This window comes from Pelophylax lessonae (assembly GCF_965119305.1).
Source record: "Pelophylax lessonae genome assembly, chromosome: 12".
NCBI lineage: Eukaryota > Metazoa > Chordata > Amphibia > Anura > Ranidae > Pelophylax > Pelophylax lessonae.
This window is the reverse complement of record NC_138779.1, coordinates 206,729,344-206,752,025: the sequence shown is the minus strand read 5'-3', so window position 1 is coordinate 206,752,025 and position 22,682 is coordinate 206,729,344. Positions and strand designations below refer to the sequence as shown.

The following is a 22,682-nucleotide window of genomic DNA, read 5'->3' as shown; positions in this document are numbered from 1 at the left end:
CGTTCCCTAACACCCTGTTTACTATCAACTTCGTCAATTCTATCAAGAGGAAGATGCACAGAAATAATGGATGGCATTGATTTTGGTTGTTTTAAATCACTGACAATCCCCAAACCTAACTGGGCTGCGCACTCCAACCTATAGTCGATTGATAATGCTAACAGTTCAGACAGAGGTAACAGTCCTAAAGCCCTAGTTCAATTTTTGTTGTGGAACTATCAGATTTCCTTTATCCACTTGCCGACCGCCGCACGACTATCTACGTCGGCGGTCAGCCCCTCACAGGCAAACTGACGTAGGTCTACGTCGCTTGCTTGTGAGGGTCTAGGGAGCGAGCGCGCGCCCCCGGAGGCGAGCTCCCACTCCCGCTCCCGCGTGGTCACGGACCCCCCCGCGCGTGTGACCAGCGGACCCGATGTCCGCCGGCCACTCTGCGATCGGCGGGGGAGAGGGAGAAAGTCAGGCAGCTTGTGTAAACAAGCCACCTGTCATTCTCCTCGTTGTAAAGACACTGATCACACGGATCTACTATGTAGATCCGTTGATCAGTGTCCTTACAGCTCAAGCCACAGCCAATCACAGTAGAAAGCACGCCCCTAGGGACACACACAGCCCCTCCCTCCCAAATAAAGTTAACCCCTTCACTACCAGTGTATTTTTACAGTAACAGTGCATATGTATAGCACTGATTACTGTAGAAATGTCACTGGTAACCCCAAAAGTGTCAAAAATGTCAGTCAAGGGTCCGATCTGTCCGCCCCAATGTCGCAGTACTGCAAAAAAAAAACGCAGATCGCCGCCATTACGCGTTAAAAAAAAAACAACAAAAATTACAAAAATCTTTCCCTTTGTTAGTAAACGCGATAACTTTTGCGCAAACCAATCAAAATAGGCTTTTTGCGATTTCTTTTTACCAAACATAGGTAGCATAAAACAAATTGGCCGAAAATGTTAAAAAATTTTGATTTTTACATTTTATTTGGGGGGAATTTCATATAAAAAATGTGAAAAATATTGTTATTTTTGCAAAATTGACGCTCTTTTTTTGTTTATAGCGCATGATCAAAAAATCTCACAGGTGATCAAATACCACCAAAAGAAAGCTCTGTTTGTGGGAAAAAAAGGACGCCAAATTCGTTTAGGTACAGCGTCGCACGACCGCGCAATTGTCCGTTAAAGTCACGCAGTGCCGAATCGCAAAATACCCCCTGGTCGTTTAGCAGCCAAATCCTCCGGGGCTTAAGTGGTTATAATCAATTTACATTTCCCATCACATGGTAGGGATAGATTGATATGGTTTTTTCAGGGCCGATACCGATACCGATATTTTGGTCACAATGCATCGGTATCGGCCGATATGGGCCGATATTTTGTACATTTAAAGTTTTGAAAAATAAAGACAATTTTTGACACAAATCTGGTAATGAACATGTTAATTTTTGTTTAATGCTTAATGGCTGGCTCTCTGGCACCCTGTGATGGATGGCTGGCTGACTGGCACCCTATGGTGGGTGGCTGGCTTGCTGGCACCCAGTGCTGGGTTACTGGCTGGCACTCTGTGGTGGGTGGGTGGGTGGCTGGCACAGGGGCTGTGGGTGGCTGGCTGGCTGGCTGGTACAGTGCCTGTGGCTGGCTGGTACAGGGCCTGTAGGTGGCTGGCTGGTATAGTGCCTGTGGCTGGCTGGTACAGGGCCTGTAGGTGACTGGCTGGTACAGGGCCTGTGGGTGGCTGGCTGGCTGGTACAGTGCCTGTGGCTGGCTGGTACAGTGCCTGTGGGTGGGTGGCTGGCTGGCTGGTACAGTGCCTGTGGCTGGCTGGTACAGGGCCTGTGGGTGGCTGGCTGGTACAGGGCCTGTAGGTGGCTGGCTGGCTTGCTGGTACAGTAGCTGTGGGTGGCTGGCTGGTACAGGGCCTGTGGATGTGGGTGGCTGGCTGGCACCGGGCTGCTGTGGGTGGGTGTATGGCTGTGATACATTCCCGCGAGACTAGTCTTGACTGCAGATGAGGCTGTCCAAGGCGAGAGAGGCGGCCTAAGAAGGCAGAAAGACGTCACAAAAATATCGGCAATATCGGCCAGTTCCGGGGCCGATACCGATATATCGGGGAATGTGCAGATCAGCCCCCAATATATCGGCCTTGCCGATAATCGGTCTGTCCCTATTACATGGTTTTTCATTTTGCTCTGTCCTTCCCACTTTCTCCAGTGCCTAACATGTTATCACTACATGCCTAGCAATAGCACAGCTTCGGAAAATAGGTAATTATCCTTTAATATCAAATTAGATTTTTTTTATTCATGCCTCCAAATTTGATGATAGCTCAAATAAACAAGTGGCTTCCTCAAGCTCCCTTATTCTTCCTATGCAGAATCTGATCCCACTGGGAATATGCTTTTGATTTTATTTATATATTTATTTTGCTTTTTACATGCAATGTCTTTTTTTTTAAAAAATCAGGTCATTTGAATTAAAAAAATTTAACAACAAAGAAAAATGACTAATACAGCATCAGAGTTGTATAAAGTACTCGAAACCCATACTTGAGTAAAAGTACAAGTGCTCGATCAAAAAGTGACTTGAGTAGAAGTACTAAAGTATTCAACATTTTTTGTACTTAAGTATTGCAAGTAGTTTTTTTTTTAAATTTTGCTACTCAAGTACTGAACGTAAAAGTACCAGTAGTTTTGAAAAGAAAATTGCTACTCAAGTACTGAAAGTAAAAGTACAAGTACTGTGTTATGTAGTTATTAAAGAAAGAAGTCAAAAGTTTTTACATCATATTGTTTTTTATTATTTCAAATGCAGCTTTTATTTATACATACTGTAGCATTTATTTTCGTATGCGCTGATAATACACATGTTTTCAGCTTCATGAAACCTGCCATCTACTGTTCTGGCAGTGGTAATTTTTATAATTGTAACGAGTAACTATGCAGCAAAAAAAAAAAATATCGGAGTAGAAGTATTGAAATCATTGAAAAAAATGTAGTGAAGTAAAAGTAGAAGTAGAAGAAAAAAATTCTACTCTAGGAAAGTACAGATACCGCCTTTCCGTACTTAAGTACAGTAGTGAAGTAGTTCTACTTAGTTACTATACATCTTTGTACAGCATACAAATTTGCCATGGACTGTAAAAAATGTTCATCATTCTTGGTTATCAGTATGAAATAAAACAAAGAGAGAAAATTATTGCATTACAGGAAATTATTGGACTCACAGATTGTGCAAACACAAATATAGGTTATCAAATACCAAAAACAACCACCCCACAGTGACATGCATTGTCTTTAGTTATGTAATAAATGTAAGAAATGTTTCAATATAGTTTTTTTTAAATACATTTTAGCAAAAAAAAAAATATATGAAATCCTGCACATATAATTCATATTGCTTACAGCCAGCAGATGACAACTGTGACAATAATTCATTTGAAAAAACTTTCTTTGAAAGTCGGTTCACTACTATGTAATGAAAAACATTTTTGTAGCGAACATACCTGCAGTATAACAAATAAAACATACACAGAGTTAGAAAAAAAATCATCCCCAGATAATAAAGATGGTGAATATCTGATTCATCTTGTTGCATAGTGAATAAGTGTAAAGGTAATGCTGGGCTTTCCTTTTGCAAAGGTAATGCTGGGTTTTCCTTTTGCAGAGATAATGGTGGGCTTTCCTTTTGCAAAGGTAACGCTGGGCTTTCCTTTTGCAAAGATAATGCTGGGTTTTCCTTTTGCAAAGGTAATGCTGGGCTTTCCTTTTGCAAAGGTAATGCTGGGCTTTCCTTTTGCAAAGGTAACGCTGGGCTTTCCTTTTGCAAAGATAACGCTGGGTTTTCCTTTTGCAAAGATAATGCTGGGCTTTCCTTTTGCAAAGGTAATGCTGGGCTTTCCTTTTGCAAAGATAATGCTGGGCTTTCCTTTTGCAAAGGTAATGCTGGGCTTTCCTTTTGCAAAAGTAATGCTGGGCTTTCCTTTTGCAAAGATGGTGCTGGGCTTTCCTTTTGCAAAGGTAACGCTGGGCTTTCCTTTTGCAAAGGTAACGCTGGGCTTTCCTTTTGCAAAGGTAATGCTGGGCTTTCCTTTTGCAAAGGTAATGCTGGGCTTTCCTTTTGCAAAGGTAATGCCGGGCTTTCCTTTTGCAAAGATAATGCTGGGCTTTCCTTTTGCAAAGATAATGCTGGGCTTTCCTTTTGCAAAGATAATGCTGGGCTTTCCTTTTGCCAACAATACGGTTTCAGAAATCTGGTGTACTACTATGTTGTCAAAAAAATTCCTTTCAGTAAAGGGAATGTGCTGTGCACATCTGCAGGATACTGTAACAGATAACATGTGCACCCCAGTTGGAGGAGTTGAGAAATCCCCCCCCCCTTCCTCTTTTTTCACATATCTATATTTAGATGCTGCCCATCTAGATTTTCTCTCCATAGGAGAAGACTAAAAGTGCAGAACTAATGCTAGGCTTTATGACCTGAAATTGGTTTACTAACTGTATATAGTGGATTACAGGTAATACACACATTCAGGGGGACAAATTAACCAGATCTGGACTGGAAGGATTTTCCCCCTTAATGACCAGGCCATTTTTTGCAAATCGGCACTGCGTTACTTTAACAGACAATTGCGCGATCGTGCGACGCTGTACCTAAATAAAATGAATGTCCTTTTTTTCCCCACAAATAGAGCTTTTTTTTTGGTCATATTTGATCACCTTTGGTTTTTTTTTTTTTTTGCGCTATAAACAAAAATAGAGCGACAATTCTGAAAAAAAAACAATATTTTTCACATTCTGCTATATTACATTCCCAAAAAAAAAATAATAATAAAAAATCGATCAATTTTTTTAGCACTTTAGGCAAATTTGTTGTCTGCAACATATTTTTGGTAAAAAAAATTGCAATAAGCGTATTTTGATTGGTTTGCGTCTACTAACTACAGGAAAGATTTATGTCATTTTTATTGTTTTTTTTTTTCACTAGTAATGGCAGCAATCTGCGATTTTTTTGCTGGACTGCGACAATGTGGCGGACAGATCGGACCCCTAACTGACATTTTTGACACTTTTGGGGGGACCAGTGACATTACTACAGTAATCAGTGCTAAAAATATGCGATCAAAGGGTCGCATAAAAATATGCGATCAAAGGGTTAAATGTGTACCTAGGGGTGTGTTTCTAACTGTATGGGGGTGTGGCTTATGAAATGATCACAGAGACCTGTGATCCTATATAGAAGGATCACAGGAGCTCTGTGGTCATTCCAGAGAGAAGAACAATCGGCTGTGTTTACAACAGCTGACCGTCTCTCTCAGTGGGGAGCGATCGCGGGTGTCAGACGGCAATCGGAGTCCCCGCTGCCGAGTGGGGGCGGGAGCGCACCACCGGCGGCGCATGCCCCCCCTAGCTGAAGGCGCGCGCGACCAACGTATACCTATGGCAGTTTGTGCAGGAGGGCCAGCCTGCCACAGTATAACTGCAGCTGGCGGTCCTTAAGTGGTTAAGGAACTCCACCCAATCTCCTATCCAGAAGAGATATAAGAGATAATGCCAATCTATTTTTTCCTAACAATCAACAATAAAGAACTAATGCTGGACTTTTTCTTTTCCAAGCATAATTCCACAAAAGCAGCCTGTATTTTAGATATATTTCTAAAATATGGTATACACATTTGTTTCCCTATTGTGGCTGGACCACAAACTTTTGCTGCACTACGGCCTCCCTTTTTGCCCTACCCCCAGCCGCCCCTGTGCACTGTGTTTATCCCTTGTACCTGTATTCCGGGCGCCCAGCTAGCCCCTTTCCTATTCCTTAACCTGATTGTTATGCTACTACTTGCTGTTCATGATGTCATTTTGACGTGTATTCATCTGTTATGCACCACTGTTACCTACTGGTATTGTTTTGTACTACATTCCTTCTGCCTTAATAAAAACCGTTTGAACAGAAAAAAAAAATATATATATGGTATACACATAATAAAACAGGATACAAACAGAATTTGACGAATTTGTAAGCTATTCGGGGTGTACTCACTTCCGTGAGATACTGTTAAAGCACAGATCGGACACAGATCGCTAAAGTATGAATCAGTCCTAAAGGGACCTGGTGTGGATCATAAACCATAGGTATTTTACTGCCATCTAGTGTCTAGTGAGTATATTTACATTTTTTTTTTTATTTATTTAATCAATTTATTGATTTTTGATTTGATTAATTTATTGATTTATTTATTAGTGTATAGAAAACAAATATTGTATACTGTATGTGTACTGCAGTGCATAGAAATTAGTTTGCAATTTTAATTAGTGTCTAGATTTTTACTTGATGTGTCTAATTTATTTTGCAGCCCCTACCACCTGGAGGACCCATTGCCCAAGGAAGAGAATGATCTAAAAAACGATATGAATATGAAAACCTTCAGTAGACCTAAAAATTACTGGAGAATGTATTTTACCTCTTTAAAGGACAGAAGGACAGTGAAGAGATTTGGGCAAATCTTTTTTTTTTTTTTTTTTTTTGCTTTTTTTTCTATTTTTTTACAAACACTTTTTATAGTTTCCATTATTCATTGTTTTACAAACAAACAATAAATGCAGATTGGTCCCTGGAATGGTAATGGACTATACTCAAGCCTTGCACAATGGATTCAATGTGTTTTAATCCAAATATGGATGTTATTTTGAACATCATTATGAGATTTCAATAAGGAGCTCCTGTTTGCTTTGTATTCATTTAGGTTTGAGGCTTCAGGATATGACAGGTTTTTACTTCAGTTCATTTATGTTTTTTTTTTTTTTTTTTAATACATGTATCTTTGATGGTGTACAGTAGGTGACTGAAGCCAGGGTCGGGACAAGGGGTGGGCTGGAGGGGAGGCTGCCCTGGGATGCTATGGTATCATGTGAGGTGGAGGGGCACCACAGGAAGAATAAGGGTGAGGCAGTTTGTGTTAGAATGGGGAATTTGGGGGGTGGCAGGGGGTATGCATTGCTCTACTTGGGGAAATTTTAGGGGTGGGGGTGCTAAGAGTGGTGATTTATGGGGATTTGTGTTGGGAGGGGGAGGGGGAATGGGGGAAGAGGATTCATGCTAGGAGAGAATTATGTGAAGTGGAGGGGTACCACAAGAAGAATGGGGGGGGGGGCGGTTTGTGTTAGAATGGGGAATTTGGGGGGTGGCAGGGGGTATGTATTGCTCTACTTGGGGAAATTTTAGGGGTGGGGTGCTAAGAGTGGTGATTTATGGGGATTTGTGTTGGGAGGGGGGGTGGGAGGATTCATGCTAGGAGGAAATGATGTGAAGTGGAGGGGTACCACAAGAAGAATGGGGGGGGGTTCATGCTAGGAGGGAATTATGGGGGGAAGCAGATTCATGCTAGGAGGGAATTATGTGAAGTAGAGGGTTACCACAAGAAGAATGGGGGGAGGCGATTTGTGTTAGAAGGGGGAATTTGGGGGGTGGCAGGTGGTATGTATTGCTCTAGTTGTGGAAATTTTAGGGGGGGGGTATGGGGATTTGTGTTTGGAGGGGGGATGGGGGGAAGAGCATTCATGCTAGGAGGAAATGATGTGAAGTGGAGGGGTAACACAAGAAGAATGGGGGGGGGGATTCATGCTAGGAGGGAATTATGAGGGGATGAGGATTCATGCTAGGAGGGAATTTTGTGAAGTGGAGGGGTACCACAAGAAGAATGGGACGGAGGCAATTTGTGTTAGAAGGGGGGATTTTTGGGGGTGGCAGGGGATATGTATTGCTCTAGTTGGGGAAATTTTAGGGGTGGGGATTCTAAGAGTGTTGATTTATGGGGATTTGTGTTGGGAGGGGGGGATGGGGGGAAGAAGATTCATGCTAGGAGGGGGCATTTGGGGGGAATTTGGGGTGGGAGGGGGAAATATTAGGGGTAGAGGATTTGTTCTAGCAGGAGTGATTTTTATGAGGGGCAAAGATTTGTGCTAGGATGGGGGATTTCAGAAGGGGGCAGATTTGTACTGGAGGGAGGAGGAATTTATGCTTACGGGGTAAGCATGCAGATTAGCGCTCAGCGTTATTGTGGGGATGATTTTTTGGGGATGATTTTTGCTGACACATAATGCTTGGGGGGGGGGGGGGGCACTTTGGCATGTTCACCCTGGGTTCTAGGTGGCCTCGTCCTGGCACTGACTGAAGCATAACACATGCCTTTAATTTTTGGTCTCCTTTTTGTTTTTTCTTCCTGTGATTTTTTGTGTATTTTTAAGAAAATACATTTGATTTTGTTTTATTATTGATAACTATTGCTATACATATTTATCAAGTCATCCAGTAGTTATCACTATGTTTGGGGCATTTTTCAAGATAATACTGTATTTAGCTCTACCCCCTTGGGGGTTGCTGGTAAGTGAATGTTCTTGCACAGTATGAATGAGCTTTAATTTTACTTAGAAGTTGAACTTGTAGAATTGTATTTGTCAACTAGATCCTGGATAAACCACCAGGGTTCAGCTGAACTGACATCAAAAAGACAGTGAGAAAACAAGTTGTAATAACACCAAATGATATTAACCACTTTAGCCCCGCTCACATGGAGGCTACTGCGGCAAAGTGCCGCGATCCCGTCCAGCGACGTAGACCTACGTCGCTGGACTCCGCCCCTTGTGGGCGGCGCTTGCGCGCCGCCGGAGGCTCGCTCCCGCTGTGTTCATCCACAGCGGGAGTCGGGCCAGGGGAGGAGCAGCGGCGATTGCCGCTGCTCTGCCCCGATCGTCGGGGATCGAGTCTGGAGATCCGCCCGCTGTGTGTAAACACAGCGGGCGGATCTCCATAGTGACAGGGACTGACAGATCGGAGTGTTCAGCATAGCTGGACATCCGATCTGTCCTTCTGTCACACAGTCACCTCCCCCCCCACACGTCAGTAAGCACCAGGCATACATTAACCCCTCCCTCTCCAATAAAATTAACCCCTTCCCTGCCAGTGTAATTTTTACAGTAACAGTGCATATATATAGCACTGATTACTGTAGAAATGTCACTGGTACCCCCAAAAGTGTCAAAAATGTCAGTCAAGGGTCCGATCTGTCCGACGCAATGTCGCAATCCCGCAAAAAAAATCGCAGATCACCGCCATTACGCGTTAAAAAAAAACACCAAAAATGACAGAAATCTTTCCCTTAGTTAGTAAACGCGATAACTTTTGCGCAAACCAATCAAAATACGCTTATTGTGATTTTTTTTACTAAACATAGGTAGCATAAAACAAATTGGGCAAAAATTAAAAAAAAATTTGATTTTTACATTTTTTTTGGGGGGAATTTCATATAAAAAAATGTGAAAAATATTGTTATTTTTTCAAAATAAACGCTCTTTTTTTGTTTATAGCGCAAAAAGTAAAAATCGCACAGATGATAAAATACCACCAAAAGAAAGCTCTGTTTGTGGGAAAAAAAGGACGTAAATTTTGTTTGGGTACGGCATCGCACGACCGCGCAATTGTCAGTTAAATTCGCACAGCGCCGAATCGCAAAAAGTGGCCTAGACGGAAGACAGCAAAATCCTCCGGTGGTAAAGTGGTTAATAAACACAATCTCTTGGAATATGCATGTAGATCTCTCAAAAAACTATATATTATCACTATGAAGAACTCAGGCTAAAGGGGTATCCTAATGATAGATAGGGTAATCTAGATACCAGTAAGGTGTCCCCTTTAAGAAGCAATAGTATAATAATGTCCTACTTTGAAGACCTTGCTAAAGTCTTCACCGGCAGTTGCAGCTCATGAAATGAACAGTTTCCAATACAACTCAGTGTATAGCAAGCAATGCAGAATAGTTGATTATAATCCTTAGTGATCGGATGGCTGATTTAATTGCAAAATATTTGTGTTCAGTGTAACTAGAACTTTAATAGATGCGGTCTGAACTCTGAGCAGGTGCCCTCTCACCAAATCCTGATGTCCACCAATCAGGGTCCTGTGGAAACAGGCAATGGCAATCGTCCACGCTCTGTGGCCTCGAGATGGCTGTCTCAGTGTGTCCCGCCGACTCAACCCGATCAGCGATGCTGCAAGGATATCTGCAATGATGCAATGAACATGCATTCCGCCAGGGCTGAGTCTGCAGGAAGATGAGGCAGTGTGCAATAGGCCACAGTCTGCTATCTCGCTCTCTGTACAGAAGAATGATGTACAAAGATGGGTTCCAGGATGCAAGAGGCCCCAAGCCTGTTCAGCCGATCCCTTTATAGCCACTCCCAAGATGCTCCTCTGTAATCCAAAGCTTGCTGGGAAAGATAGTTCTTATAGAAGACTACAATTCCCACAATGCCGTTCTCCCAGTCTCTGCAAAATGATGATTTAATCCTTGAAACCAACACTAGAGGGATACAAAGACAATCTGAAGGAACAGAAGGTGAGTCTGCACTTTCTACTGCTACATGTTTAGTGCATTAATTGGTGGACTTTTGTTTATTATTTTTCTGCTTGTTGCCATTTTTGTTGATAACACCAAATTATATTAATAAACACAATCTCTTGGAATATGCACATAGATCTCTCAAATAGCTATAACTTATCCCTATGAAGCACTCAGGCTAAAGGGGAACCCTGGGCCGGCCTATGCCAACCGTATTCTAATGATAGATAGGGTAATCTAGATACCTTGCTAAAGTCTTCACCGGCAGTTGGAGCTCATGAAATGAACAGTTTCCAGTAGAACTCAGTGTATAGCAAGCAATGCAGAATAGTTGAATATAATCCAAAGTGATCTGATGGCTGATTTTCTATTTGTTGCAATTTTTGTTGATTTGCAATAGCGCCTCCCCCCACAGCCCGGGGGGATAGGTACATTGTTTTGTTTGTTGAATTTTACCTGTAAAAACCTTCCTTGTGTAATCATCCAAAGGTCTTGAGACAACATTTTAAATGTGGTGTTTGCAGACTCAGAGGCATCACTCAAGTTGCACTCCAGTATTTCCCTTCACCCTTCCCAAGACAGCTACATAGAAGATTATGTAGGGGGGTGAGGGGAGGGGCAGAGAAGCTGGGCCAGCACAGAAATTAATAAGACATTCCCAGAAGAGGAGATGGTTACAAAGGTGCAAGGAAAGATGTGCAGGGGTTTTGACTCTTCCTCAGTACTACTCATATTTTGTAGCAAGTTCAAAGACAAATTGCAAACAAAATAATTTATGGAAAATTCTGCAAACAAGCATAAAATATCTGATTGTTTTGTGCTTTTACCTACATTTTTTAAAGCAGGTGACAGGGTGTCTTTTGATGTCTGAAACCACCAGGTGCATATGCAGCGCATTCCTAGTTAGGCTGCTAGGTAATTTTGTTTTTGGCTTCTGCTGTAATCATGGGAGCAGTGATTGTTTGGTCTGGTCTGTTCAGTGCTTCACAAGCTGGGAGTTTGATTGCTTCGCCCTGCCTCTAGAAGAAATATCTAGAGTTTAGAGAGGGAGAATTAAATTTACCAGCCTGAATATTGAACCCTGGGGAGGTGTACCCAGATGATGGCTGTGTTCTGAGATATTTTTTCCCTCTTGAGGGAATTAATCAGTTTGCTGAGAGGAGGAGGGGCTCCATGCCCCTGGGACTGGATTGATAGATTACTTAACAAGAGGCTGCATCTATGGACTGAGCTTGTTATAGGATTCTGTGAGTAGAGCCTTTGTTCTTTGCTTAAGCTACTTCATGGTCCCCAGCCATGAACCTGACTAGCTGTAACTGTGCTAAAGCTACTTTATGGTCCCTAGCCGTGAACCTACCAAATTATACCTGTGCTAAAGCTACTTCATGGTCCCCAGCTGTGAACCTACCAAATTGTACCCATGCTAAAGCTACTTTATGGTCCCCAGCCGTGAACCTTATTAGCTGTACCTGTGCTAAAGCTACTGCATGGTCCCCAGCCATGAACCTACCAAACTGTACCTATGCTAAAGCTACTTCATGGTCCCCAGCCATGAACCTACCAAGCTGTATCTATGCTAAAGGTACTTCATGGTCCTCATCCGTGAACCTGACTAGCTGTACCGGTGCTAAAGCTACTACATGGTACCCAGCCGTGAACCTACCAAACTGTACCTGTTCTAAGGTACTTCATGGTACCCATGCGTGAACCTGACTAGCTGAACCTGTGCTAAAGCTACTCCATGGTCCCCAGCTGTGAACCTATCAAATTGTACCCATACTGAAGCTACTTTATGGTCCCAGCTATGAACCTGGCTAGCTGCACCTGTGCTAAAGCTACTTCATGGTCCCCAGCCATAAACCTACCAAACTGTACCTGTACTAAAGGTACTTCATGGTCCCATCCATGAACCTGACTAGCTGCACCTGTGCTAAAGCTACTTCATAGTCCCCAGCCGTGAACCGACCAAACTGTACCTGTGCTAAAGCTACTTCATTGTCTTCAGCCATGAACCTACCAAACTGTACCTGTACTAAAGGTACTTCTTGGTCCCATCCATGAACCTGAGTAGCTCTACCTGTGCTAAAGCTACTTTATAGTCCCCAGCCGTGAACCTACCAAACTGTACCTGTGCTAAAGTTACTTCATGGTCCCCAGCCATGAACCTACCAAACTGTACCTGTGGTAAAGCTACTTCATGGTCCCCAGCTGTGAACCAACCAAACTGTACCTGTGCTGAAGTTACTTTGTGATTCTCAGCTGTAAATCTATGAACTGCTCCATTCTAGCTACACCTGTTCTACAAACTATCTCATGGTTCCCAGCTGTTAGTGAAAAACTATGCTAATGCTGTTTACCTGTTCTCTGCAGAATTTTGCTTGAGCACTTTGGAGTAGCCCGCATCACCCCTAATCTCCTCCCACGTTTCTCCAAGCAATGTAGACTGTTCAATGAGCCGGAGTGAATGGGTTGTTGCTGTGTGCCTGGCTGCCTCTTCACTGAGTTGGAAAGGAACCAGTAAAATGTACAACGGCTGCTACGGGGATAGCGCCACACAATATATTGTAACATGGTATCAGAAGGAAAAAAAAAGTTTACCATTTTTTTTTTGTCCTGACTCTTATAATGAAAGAAAACAAAAAATAAGTACAAAATCCACTAAACATTCCCTTTATGGAAGGAACAGAAGGCTGCAATGGAATATAAAAATACCTCTTACTAAGAAATGGGTTTGTCATGTGGTTTCTCCAAAAACTTCCTCATTTAGTAAAAACAAAATTATGATTTAGGAAAGTTTGAATTATTCAAAGAGTTACTGGACTGCCAGATAGTTCCATGACATAGTTGTGCAGCTCTGTTAACAAGCACCCCTGTCAACTGATGGAAAATGCACACATACAGAGAAGGCGAGGTTGCAAAAGATTGCGAAAGATTCTTCTTAGTTACGACAAAGATGACATTTGTTGCCCTTTAACCTGCACATAGACTTTGTTCCTCATAACACTCAGCACATCATAGACAGTAATTGGATTGTGTACATGATTAAACATCTTTTAAAATACTGCCGAGTTCCTTCTAAGATTCTTCTAGCCTGCAGTTGACCTTCTTCTAAGTTCCTTCTAGCAGCGTTGACATTGGCATTCCCCTTGATATAGGGATATAAGCAGTTCCAATGTGAAAAAAAATCCATATGCTGTCTGTAGACAAGACAAATTTCAGATTATTTCCATCACCCCCAAACAATTATGGTTGCAAATTGGATGTATAATGGATCAGGAAATCAGTTCCCACTAGGAAGCAGACTAGGCAACCAGGAGTTGATAACAGCAGCTGGGCTGTGGCATTGGCCACTGAGGAGACACAGTTGGCTATGTGGAATCTAGGTTGGGCTGGATATCTGAACTTACTAATTGAGAGAACCCATTTGTGGACACTCAATAGTAGAAGTGAGAGCCCTTAGAAAGGCTGAGGCGCAGAGTCTAGGTGTCGCCTTGTCTTCACTAGAGCTCCTAATGGTGGACATGGACTTGGCTGCAGGTTGCAACCCTCCAGCTCATCTGAGCAGCAGCTACTGGGAACTGAGAGTAGGTTGCTGGAGAGAGTCCCTAGCAGCTCTGGGGAGCAGGGCTCATGAGTCAGTGGGTATTACAGGCCAGGCAGGCAGAGGTGCACCACACAGGAGGACTGGGAATGGGTTGAGGCGCACAGAATCACAAAGGGGTCACCGGAAGAAGGTTGCAAGGGAGGGTGTGTAGGATCATGAAAGCAGAATATGAATAACAAGCAGCTGGCTGAAGCACTCAAGGAAGCACAAACTAGGAACATGGGTAACATAGACAATACTGGAAGGCTCTGGGTACCACAAAAGAACACAAAACAAAGGAGAGGGTGCACTGACCTAGTGCATTACCATAAATCAATTTTATTAAGAAATAAACAACAAGTGAATACTCACAAACACGTCATGCACAAGCATATCTAGAGATGCAGATGAAAACACTTCCAAATCACCATAGGGAAGAACTCATTGTGTCTAGGAATAGCATTTCGAGGGTCAAGCCCTCTTTCCCAGAGCCTAAATTTGTTTTATCACAAGAGAACATACAGGAGTCTGACTGATAGTGTGTGGACGCATTGCTTGAGCATTGAGCAACCCGCATGCTAGCCTTTTAAGATTGCTGAAAGCTCATGGCTGTACACAGGGGGAAAGACTTGGCGCTGGCGCGTAGAACGGGGGGTGTACCAGGTTTAAGGGAGCCTCACCACAGATAGGCTTGTATAAACTTTAAGGCCACTCCTAAGGAAGGCGTGCTTGGGTCCTGTAACTGGTATTTATCTATTAGTGTTTAAAATATGTTTTATGGTGTAAAAAATACAGGTTGTTCGTGTTCTTTCCTGGGCTTCAATGTTAAACATAGGAAAGTTCAGAAGCTAGAAAAAGACTTCAAATTTCACATTCTTCTTCACAAATGCTACCTCGGGGAGCCGTAAAAATTCTAAAATTCTACATCTAAGCATTATCCTATGACACCAAATAAAATAGCCAGTTTGAGAATGCCCTGTAAATATTATGGGCACCTCGCTCCTCCTAGCTTTGCGCTCACTTCCATTTTCATCTCTTGGACAGGAAGTGAAAATAATTCTCCCCAACAGCACCCAGGTGGGGAAAAAAATCTGTCAAAAACTAAAAAAAAAAAAAAAGCACACTTGATTTCTATATGTCTTCTCCTCCGCTCTGATGTAGTCCTTAGATGTGCTCAAAAATTTCCTTTTTCCTTGTTTTTGTTTTGTTGTGGTATCCCATGTAATTGCTTTTCTCTGGTTAACTTGATGTCCACGCTATGCCTACAGATTGATCCCATCTGGGGTAGGATGGTCAGGGACAGGGCTGCTGTTAGAAATCGCGGGCCCCCGTACAGACTACCTGGCAGGGCCCCCTCAAGAAAATATTAAAGATATATTTAGCTAAACTTACAACAAAATCACTATTAACAGACACAAATATAACATAACTCGCATAATTCCTGCTAAATCTAAAAAAAAAAAATCTATGTTAAATAAAAAAGAAGATGAGATGAGAAAAATATCCAGGCTGGGCAGTTGGAGCTCAGTGATCAGAGAGACAGAGAGAGAGAAACAAAGTTACAATTTACAAATAAACTCCTGAGCAGAGATAAGTGCTGGGATGGTGGGGGGGGGGGGCACACAAGGGAGGGGGATTAGTGAGGGACGACTGTCTCTTTCTCAACAGATAAAAGCTGATAGCAGGGAGGGGGACAGATTAGATTCAGGTGCTGGAGGAAGATTTCTGTATTTGTTTTCCATCACTAATCCCTCTCTCTGTGTGGGCCCCCCTGTGTGCTCGGGCCCCCTACAAGAGGGCTGGTGGTCCCCCCCTATCAGCAGCCCTGGTCAGGGATATCAAGATTTTTATAAAAACTTACAGACCCTTCCTTGTATTGAAGTTTACACCAATGTTATCAACCACAGCTTATTAATTTGTGTATTGTTCTTTACAAAATAATAAAAATTGATTGCAAAAAAAAAACTCAACAATTAATGTCCGATTCAACAATGTCCAACCCTATATGATTAATGTTTTTTTTTCCTCCACAACTGATTGATTTGAGTCGATCAAAACCACCACTATGTGTACCTCATTGTTTGGCCGTGCCTTATTTGTCCCGCTCAGCCGATGTCTGATTCTTTCACATGGTGTATGGCCACCATAAGGCTCAGCCGGAGAGATAAAACGCTATTTTGCAAACAATTTGATACATAATGTACATTTTGGCATCTTCCCTTGGCTGTTCGCCTTCTTCCATCGCCGACAGATCAGAGCAGTCCTTCACTGTTACTAAACGATCCATCCACTGTCAATACCATCTTCTTTTGACCTTTTTCCAGATTGGCCATTGCGTTGCCACATATGTGCACACGGGATTTACACAGTCCTAGGACCCAAATTCATTGTCTGTATCTATAGATGTTGGAAAGGGGCCAGGCAAAAAAAAAATTGCTAGGAGTCAGAAAAGAGGTGGGTTTTTTTTTTTTTTTTGGCGGTAGGTTTGGTGATCTAAAATCCTCCAATTTTAGTGTTATCCAAATCTCAGAAGATATAACAATCTCCCCATGGGTATACTCCGCTATAAAAACCCAAATCAGAGCGTAGGCTTACCCACAATGAAAAACTTAAAAAAAAAAAAAATAAATAATTAAAAAATAGAGGGAAATACAAATCTGCTTTTATTAATCATGTGTTAATATTGAAAATGAATTTTGGACAGTATTTGAGAGTAAATTTATTTTGGAATTTCAGGTTGGGGCCTCATATCCTCGTATATGTTTGTATATACAGCTTGATGGGTCTTTCCTTGTATCTTCTTCCGATTTGCTGGCTGTAGAAAATAAGTACATTTGTTTAAATTGCAATATCATTATCTAATTTACATTTATATAATTCTTTGCTTGTCACAATGGACACATATGGATATTTATAATACCAGAAATAATTAGAAAACCTATTCAATGAATCAGGGTTGTTTTAATTGGCTTACCTCTACTACACAATAAACTGCATTGTCTCTCTCCATAAGATCTGTATACCCGGTCTCCTATAGAAAAAGAATAGTATAGAAAAGAAAAAATGACTAAACATTGATTTATTGGGAAATTTGTAGATTTATTTGAATATGTTTCTAAAAGATCGCTCTCATAGCAAAGTGATTATTCACATATCTTAACAAGTCTTGTACCATAGGCATGCTACGTATGCCCAAAAAAAAGTTACCAAACTATATAGGGCATACATAGCACGTCCTTGCCTCGCCGCCTCTGCTTTTACTACATCACAGCCCTCTAAATACAAAAGGCAGCTCTCTCCAGTACTGTTAGAGCCGGTTCACACTGAGGCGAAACGACTCCTTACTACTTCGGGGGCGACTTGTGCATTACCATGCACCACGACTTCGGAGCGAGTTCGCCCTGGTCGCCTCACAGGTCGCCCCAGTGTGAACCGGCACTATTTTTGTTTATAGCACAAAAAATAAAAACCGCAGAGGTGATAAAATACCACAAAAAGTCCCGCTATAAGTTGCTGATTGCCACCATTACTAGATTACTAATAAATAAATAAAAATTCCAGTAAATATCCCATAGTTTGTAAACGTTATAACTTTTGCGCAAACCAATTGTAGCCCATCCCCTAAGGAGCCACAGAGAACTGGGATCTGAGCTCTGCTGTACATAAGGGTGAAAAAAAGGCTGAAACCAAGTACTTACACTGCTTTCATTGTTTTTACTTTTATCTGCAGGGAGTTCAGGAGGAAACAATTGTGTTTTTTATCGACATGTTTATAAACAGTTTTAGCTTCCCTCTAGTTCTTAGTTCACATTTTCTATATTAGAAAGAAACACTCATTGCAGGGTGCATATATGACGCTGTGTTGAAAGGTAACCACTTGCCGACCACATAACGCCGTTATTTGTCGACAAAGTGGCTCTCCCCACTGAAAAGACAGAGCCTTGTGTACATAGGCAGAGCTCTGTCCTGTCTGCCTCTTTGCCGATCAGCGGGGTGGACATCCAGTGGATGGCACCCGCTGGTCAGATTGTGCACAGCCGGTGTTCTATCAGAAAACCCTACCCCATCAGATTTCTCTACCTACGTAATTTCTGGTGCGGGTCATCATGCACCAGCTGTAGCCGCGTCACACGTCCTACTACGCATGCGCGGAATAGGTAGGGAATTTTGATAACATCGTAAGGGGTGAGGCAAAAGTCCTACTGCGCATGAGCGGGCGCATGCGCACCAACGGATCGGGCAGCTGCATCTCTTATAACAAACATACATCCGATCTCCATGGCATACACTGCGCCGAGCCGACAATGGGACAATCCTATTCCCTACGTGCACGCCCACTGTCTCATTGTCGGGTCGGCACAGTGCGGGGCATGGAGATTGGATTGTCGGGTCGCTGCAGTGTCGGTTCGGCACAGTGTAGGGTCAGTGCAATGTGGGCCATGGAGATCGGATGGATGTTTGTTATAAGAGATTCAGCTGCCCGCCCCGCTGGTGTGCATGCGCCGTTGCATGCACACTAGGACTTTTGCCTGACCCCTTACGATGTTATCAAAATTCACTACCTATTCTGCGCATGCCCAATAGGACGTGTGACGTGGCTACAAGCTGCCGCATGACGAATCCACAGCTGATCTCAACCGGAAATGACGTGGGTAGGGAAATCTGATGGAGTAGGGAAATCTGATAGAACACCGGAAATGACGTAGGTAGGGAAATCTGATGGAGTAGGGAAATCTGATAGAACACCGGAAATGACGTAGGTAGGGAAATCTGATGGGGTAGGGAATCTGACAGAACACCGGATATTACGTAGGTAGAGAAATCTGATGGAGTAGGGAATCTGATAGAACACCGGAAATTTAGTAGGTAGGGAAATCTGATGGAGTAGGGAAATCTGATAGAACACCGGAAATGACGTAGGTATGGAAATCTGATGGGGTAGGGAAATCTGATAGAACACCGGAAATGACGTAGGTAGGGAAATCTGATGGGGTAGGGAAATCTGATAGAACACCGGAAATGACATAGGTAGGGAAATCTGATAGAGTGGGGAAATCTGATAGAACACCGGAAATGACGTAGGTAGGGAAATCTGATGGAGTAGGGAAATCTGATAGAACACCGGAAATGACGTAGGTAGGGAAAACTGATGGAGTAGGGAAATCTGATAGAACACCGGAAATTACGTAGGTACGGAAATCTGATGGAGTAGGGAAATCTGATAGAACACCGGAAATTACGTAGGTAGGGAAATCTGATGGGGTAGGGAAATCTGATAGAACACTGGAAATTATGTAGGTAGGGAAATCTGATGGAGTAGGGAAATATGATAGAACACCGGAAATGACGTAGGTAGATAAATCTGAGGGAGTAGGGAAATCTTAGAGAACACCAGGAAATGACGTAGGTAGGGAAATCTGATAGAACACCGGCACACCAGCGGTACACGCACACACCGCCTACTGGGAAGTGCTGGACCACGTACAAGGTATGTAATCTGGCACTTCCGGGTTGGGGGCGCGCCGCCGACATCGGCTGTGCTGTGATTAGAAGCTCTATTTGTCAGAAAAAAAAGGACATCAATTTTATTTGGGTACAATATCGCACATCCATGCAATTGTCAGTTAAAGTACCGCAGTGCTGAATCGCAAAAAATGGCCTGGTCATGAAGGGGTGTTAACCTTCCGGGGCTGAAGTGGTTAAGTAAACATTCACTTTGTGAAATAAACAGCCTCTGCTTCTTATATACATCTCTTTCAGTCACCAAATTTAAACATTTTAAAAAATAATAATAATAATTCTAGGTGCCAAGAAGATTTGGGTAAAATGCCAACTTTGCAATATGCTGCAACAAAATAGGAAACTATGGTGAAATACGGAGACACGGAGAAGTGATGACATTTAAAAAGAAAAAAAAAAAAAAATGACACCGCCAAATGCAATTTCCTTTTCCACTCTTTCTTTACTGTGTCTGAAAGTAACAAATGGACAAATAATGTGTGTGTATGTATATATTAAAAGCATAGTACAATGGGTTAAAAAAAGGACACTGGAGTCCAGAGAAGGGCAACTAAAATGATTAGGGGATTGGAGTACCTTAATTATGAGGAGCGCTTACAATCACTTGATTTATTCTCCCTGGAGAAGAGACGCCTGACCTGAGAGGGGACATGATAGCAATTTACAAATACCTCAATGGTGATCTCAGCATAGAAAAAAAGCTATTCAGTCGCTAGGATTGCATGAGGACTCGAGGGCATACAATGCGATTAGAGGAGAAGCGTTTTAACCTCAGGCAACGTGGGGGAATCTTCACTGTTAGGGCTACAAGATTGTGGAATTCTCTACCACAAGAGGTGGTTTCTGCGGGAAGTATGGTGGCTTTCAAAAGACTCTTAGACGTATATCTCAAGGATCAGAACATTCAGGGCTATGTGAGAGGATTATGACCACACACACCTACACAGGTTGAACTGGATGGACTATTGTCTTTATTCAACCTCAACTACTATGTAACTATGTAACAAATTCATCTTCTTCAACCAAAAGAGAAAAAAATAAAGAGAAAAAAATACATTAAAACCCTCCATATACAGTACCATCTTAAGAGCATTAAAGGGCCCTCGGGAAATGCAGTGCACTGGGGCCCCACCTACACAATCACCCACGAGAATAAAAATGCAAATTATCGATAAGGTGATATTTATTGGTACAGCAGTGCCAGGCTAATGACAGCTTCCAAGTTCGGCAGCTGGGTCCAGTGAACACACACACGGACGGGAGTCAGGCTCGACTGTCCTGTGTGTGCCTGTTCCCCATGGAGGCGGACAGGCATTGCTGCAGTTGTGGGCTCCCCCTCCATGGCCCAAGTGGCCTGACAGCAGCGCAGGGCCAACAGGCGCTTGCCACCTGCTAGTTTGGCGGTTGGATGCACACAGGAATCTGAACTAATGCTTGGTTGGGCCTGGGTCACTGGGCAGGTGGGGCCACTCGGGCAACTGCCCAGCGTGCCCATTCGTTAAGATGGCCCTGTCCATATATACATATACAGAACATTATACCCACAGTTGATCCAGAGAAAGGCAAAAAAAAAAACCCTATAAAGTTTTACAGCTGTTCTTTATAAACGTATCAATATATTGTTACAATATTCTAAACAATGTTAGCACCAGTAAAGTAATAGGATTTTCTTTAGCGCTAACCAAATTTTGCATCTAAGGCTTGGTTCACATTGGGGCTTCAAAGTCGCCCGACTCTGATGCCACCCCATGCAGCACGACTTCAGCGTGGCTTGCAAACTACTTCTCTAATAGAAGTCAATGCAAGTCGCCCCCAAAGTAGTGCAGGAACCTTTTTCTAAGTCGGAGCGACTTGAGTTGCTCCGATTAGAACGGTTCCATTGCACTGAATGGAGCGTGACTTGTCAGGGGGCTAAGTTGCCTGACAAGTTGCCCCAGTGTGAACTGGGACTAATACCGTAATGTTTGGTGTTACTTTGGGTGCCAGGGGTTGCATGTCTACAGGCTCCAGGGATGGAAATCTAGTCCTGGACTTACTTAGTAAAGGGTCCCTAAAGTGGGCATATCATTAACTTAAAATGCACCTGCCCCTAGGTGGATAAATTTAATCCAGCAGTAGACATGTGCAGAACAAAAAAACCTGTTTCGTTTTTAGTATATTCATTATGTTACTAATTTCCTTTAGTTTCGGAATTCTTTATTTTCGTTCATTTTTGTGAAATTTCATTTCGTTTTTGTACAATTTCATTTTGTTTTCGTTAAATTTAATTTTGTTTTCGTTAAATTTAATTTTCACTTATTACTCTTCTAACGAATTCCAAATTTTCAGAACTTTTCGAATTTGGATCGGTCGAAAAATGATTGACCAATTCGAATTCTGTTTGAAGTAAAGGTGGATTTTAAGCAGCAGGCCGGGAAGTCGGCCGCTGTGTCCTTAACAACCAACAGATAATGTAAACAACAGAAAATTCTGAAAAAAAAACAGCGTGGGCTCTCCACCCCCAAACCATACCAGGTCCTTTGGGTTTGGTATTGATTCTAAGGGGAACCCAACACCAATTTCTTTTTTTTTAAAGGGGGGGGCGAGTGAGTGGCCCCCTTCCTGAGCAATACTAGGCCACATGCTCTGAACATGGGGGGGCGGGTGCTTTGGGGCAAAGGGAGCTCAGCCCCTCCCCCCACTCCAAAGCACCTTGTCCCTAAATTGATGGAGACAAGGGTCTCTTCCCCACAACCCTGGGCTGCGGTTGTGGGAGTCTGCTAACAGAGGGCTTATCGGAATCTGGAAGCCGTCTTTAAGAAGTTTTTTTCTTTATTTTTTTTTCAACACCCGAGTGCCAGCAATTGCAACCACAGAGGTAATCAAATACCACCAAAAGACAGATCTATTTGTGGGAAAAAAAGGGCATCAATTTTAATTGGGTACAGCGTTGCATGAATGCGCAACTGTCCGTTAAAGTAATGCAGTGCTGTGTTACAAAAAATGGCCTGGTCATGAAGGGGGGTAAAATCGTCTGGAGCCGAAGTGGTTAAAAATGAACCTCCTAAGGAATAATAAAAGTGGTTAAAAATTAACCTCAGAAGGAATAATAAAAGTGGTTCAAAATTAACCTCCTAAGGCAGGGATGGGGAACCTATGGCCCGCGGGCCATATGTGGCCCTCAAAATCATTTAGTCCGCCCCTCCGTGCCGCTTG

General features: G+C 42.7%; 1 protein-coding gene across 1 annotated transcript in view; it reads right to left on the bottom strand.

Annotated features, from left to right (window-relative positions):
• Positions 1–16,686: 16,686 nt before the first annotated feature.
• LOC309569005 (sialic acid-binding Ig-like lectin 6) overlaps positions 16,687–22,682 on the bottom strand; it is a gene marked incomplete at its 3' end in the record, with an annotated part of 47,938 nt that continues 41,942 nt past the window's right edge. The window contains exons 7-8 of the mRNA XM_082274766.1: positions 16,942–16,998; positions 16,687–16,782 (exon numbers count right to left, since the gene is read on the bottom strand). Coding sequence (XP_082130892.1) covers positions 16,687–16,782; positions 16,942–16,998 — 153 coding nt within the window. The remainder of the gene's footprint in view (positions 16,783–16,941; positions 16,999–22,682) is intronic.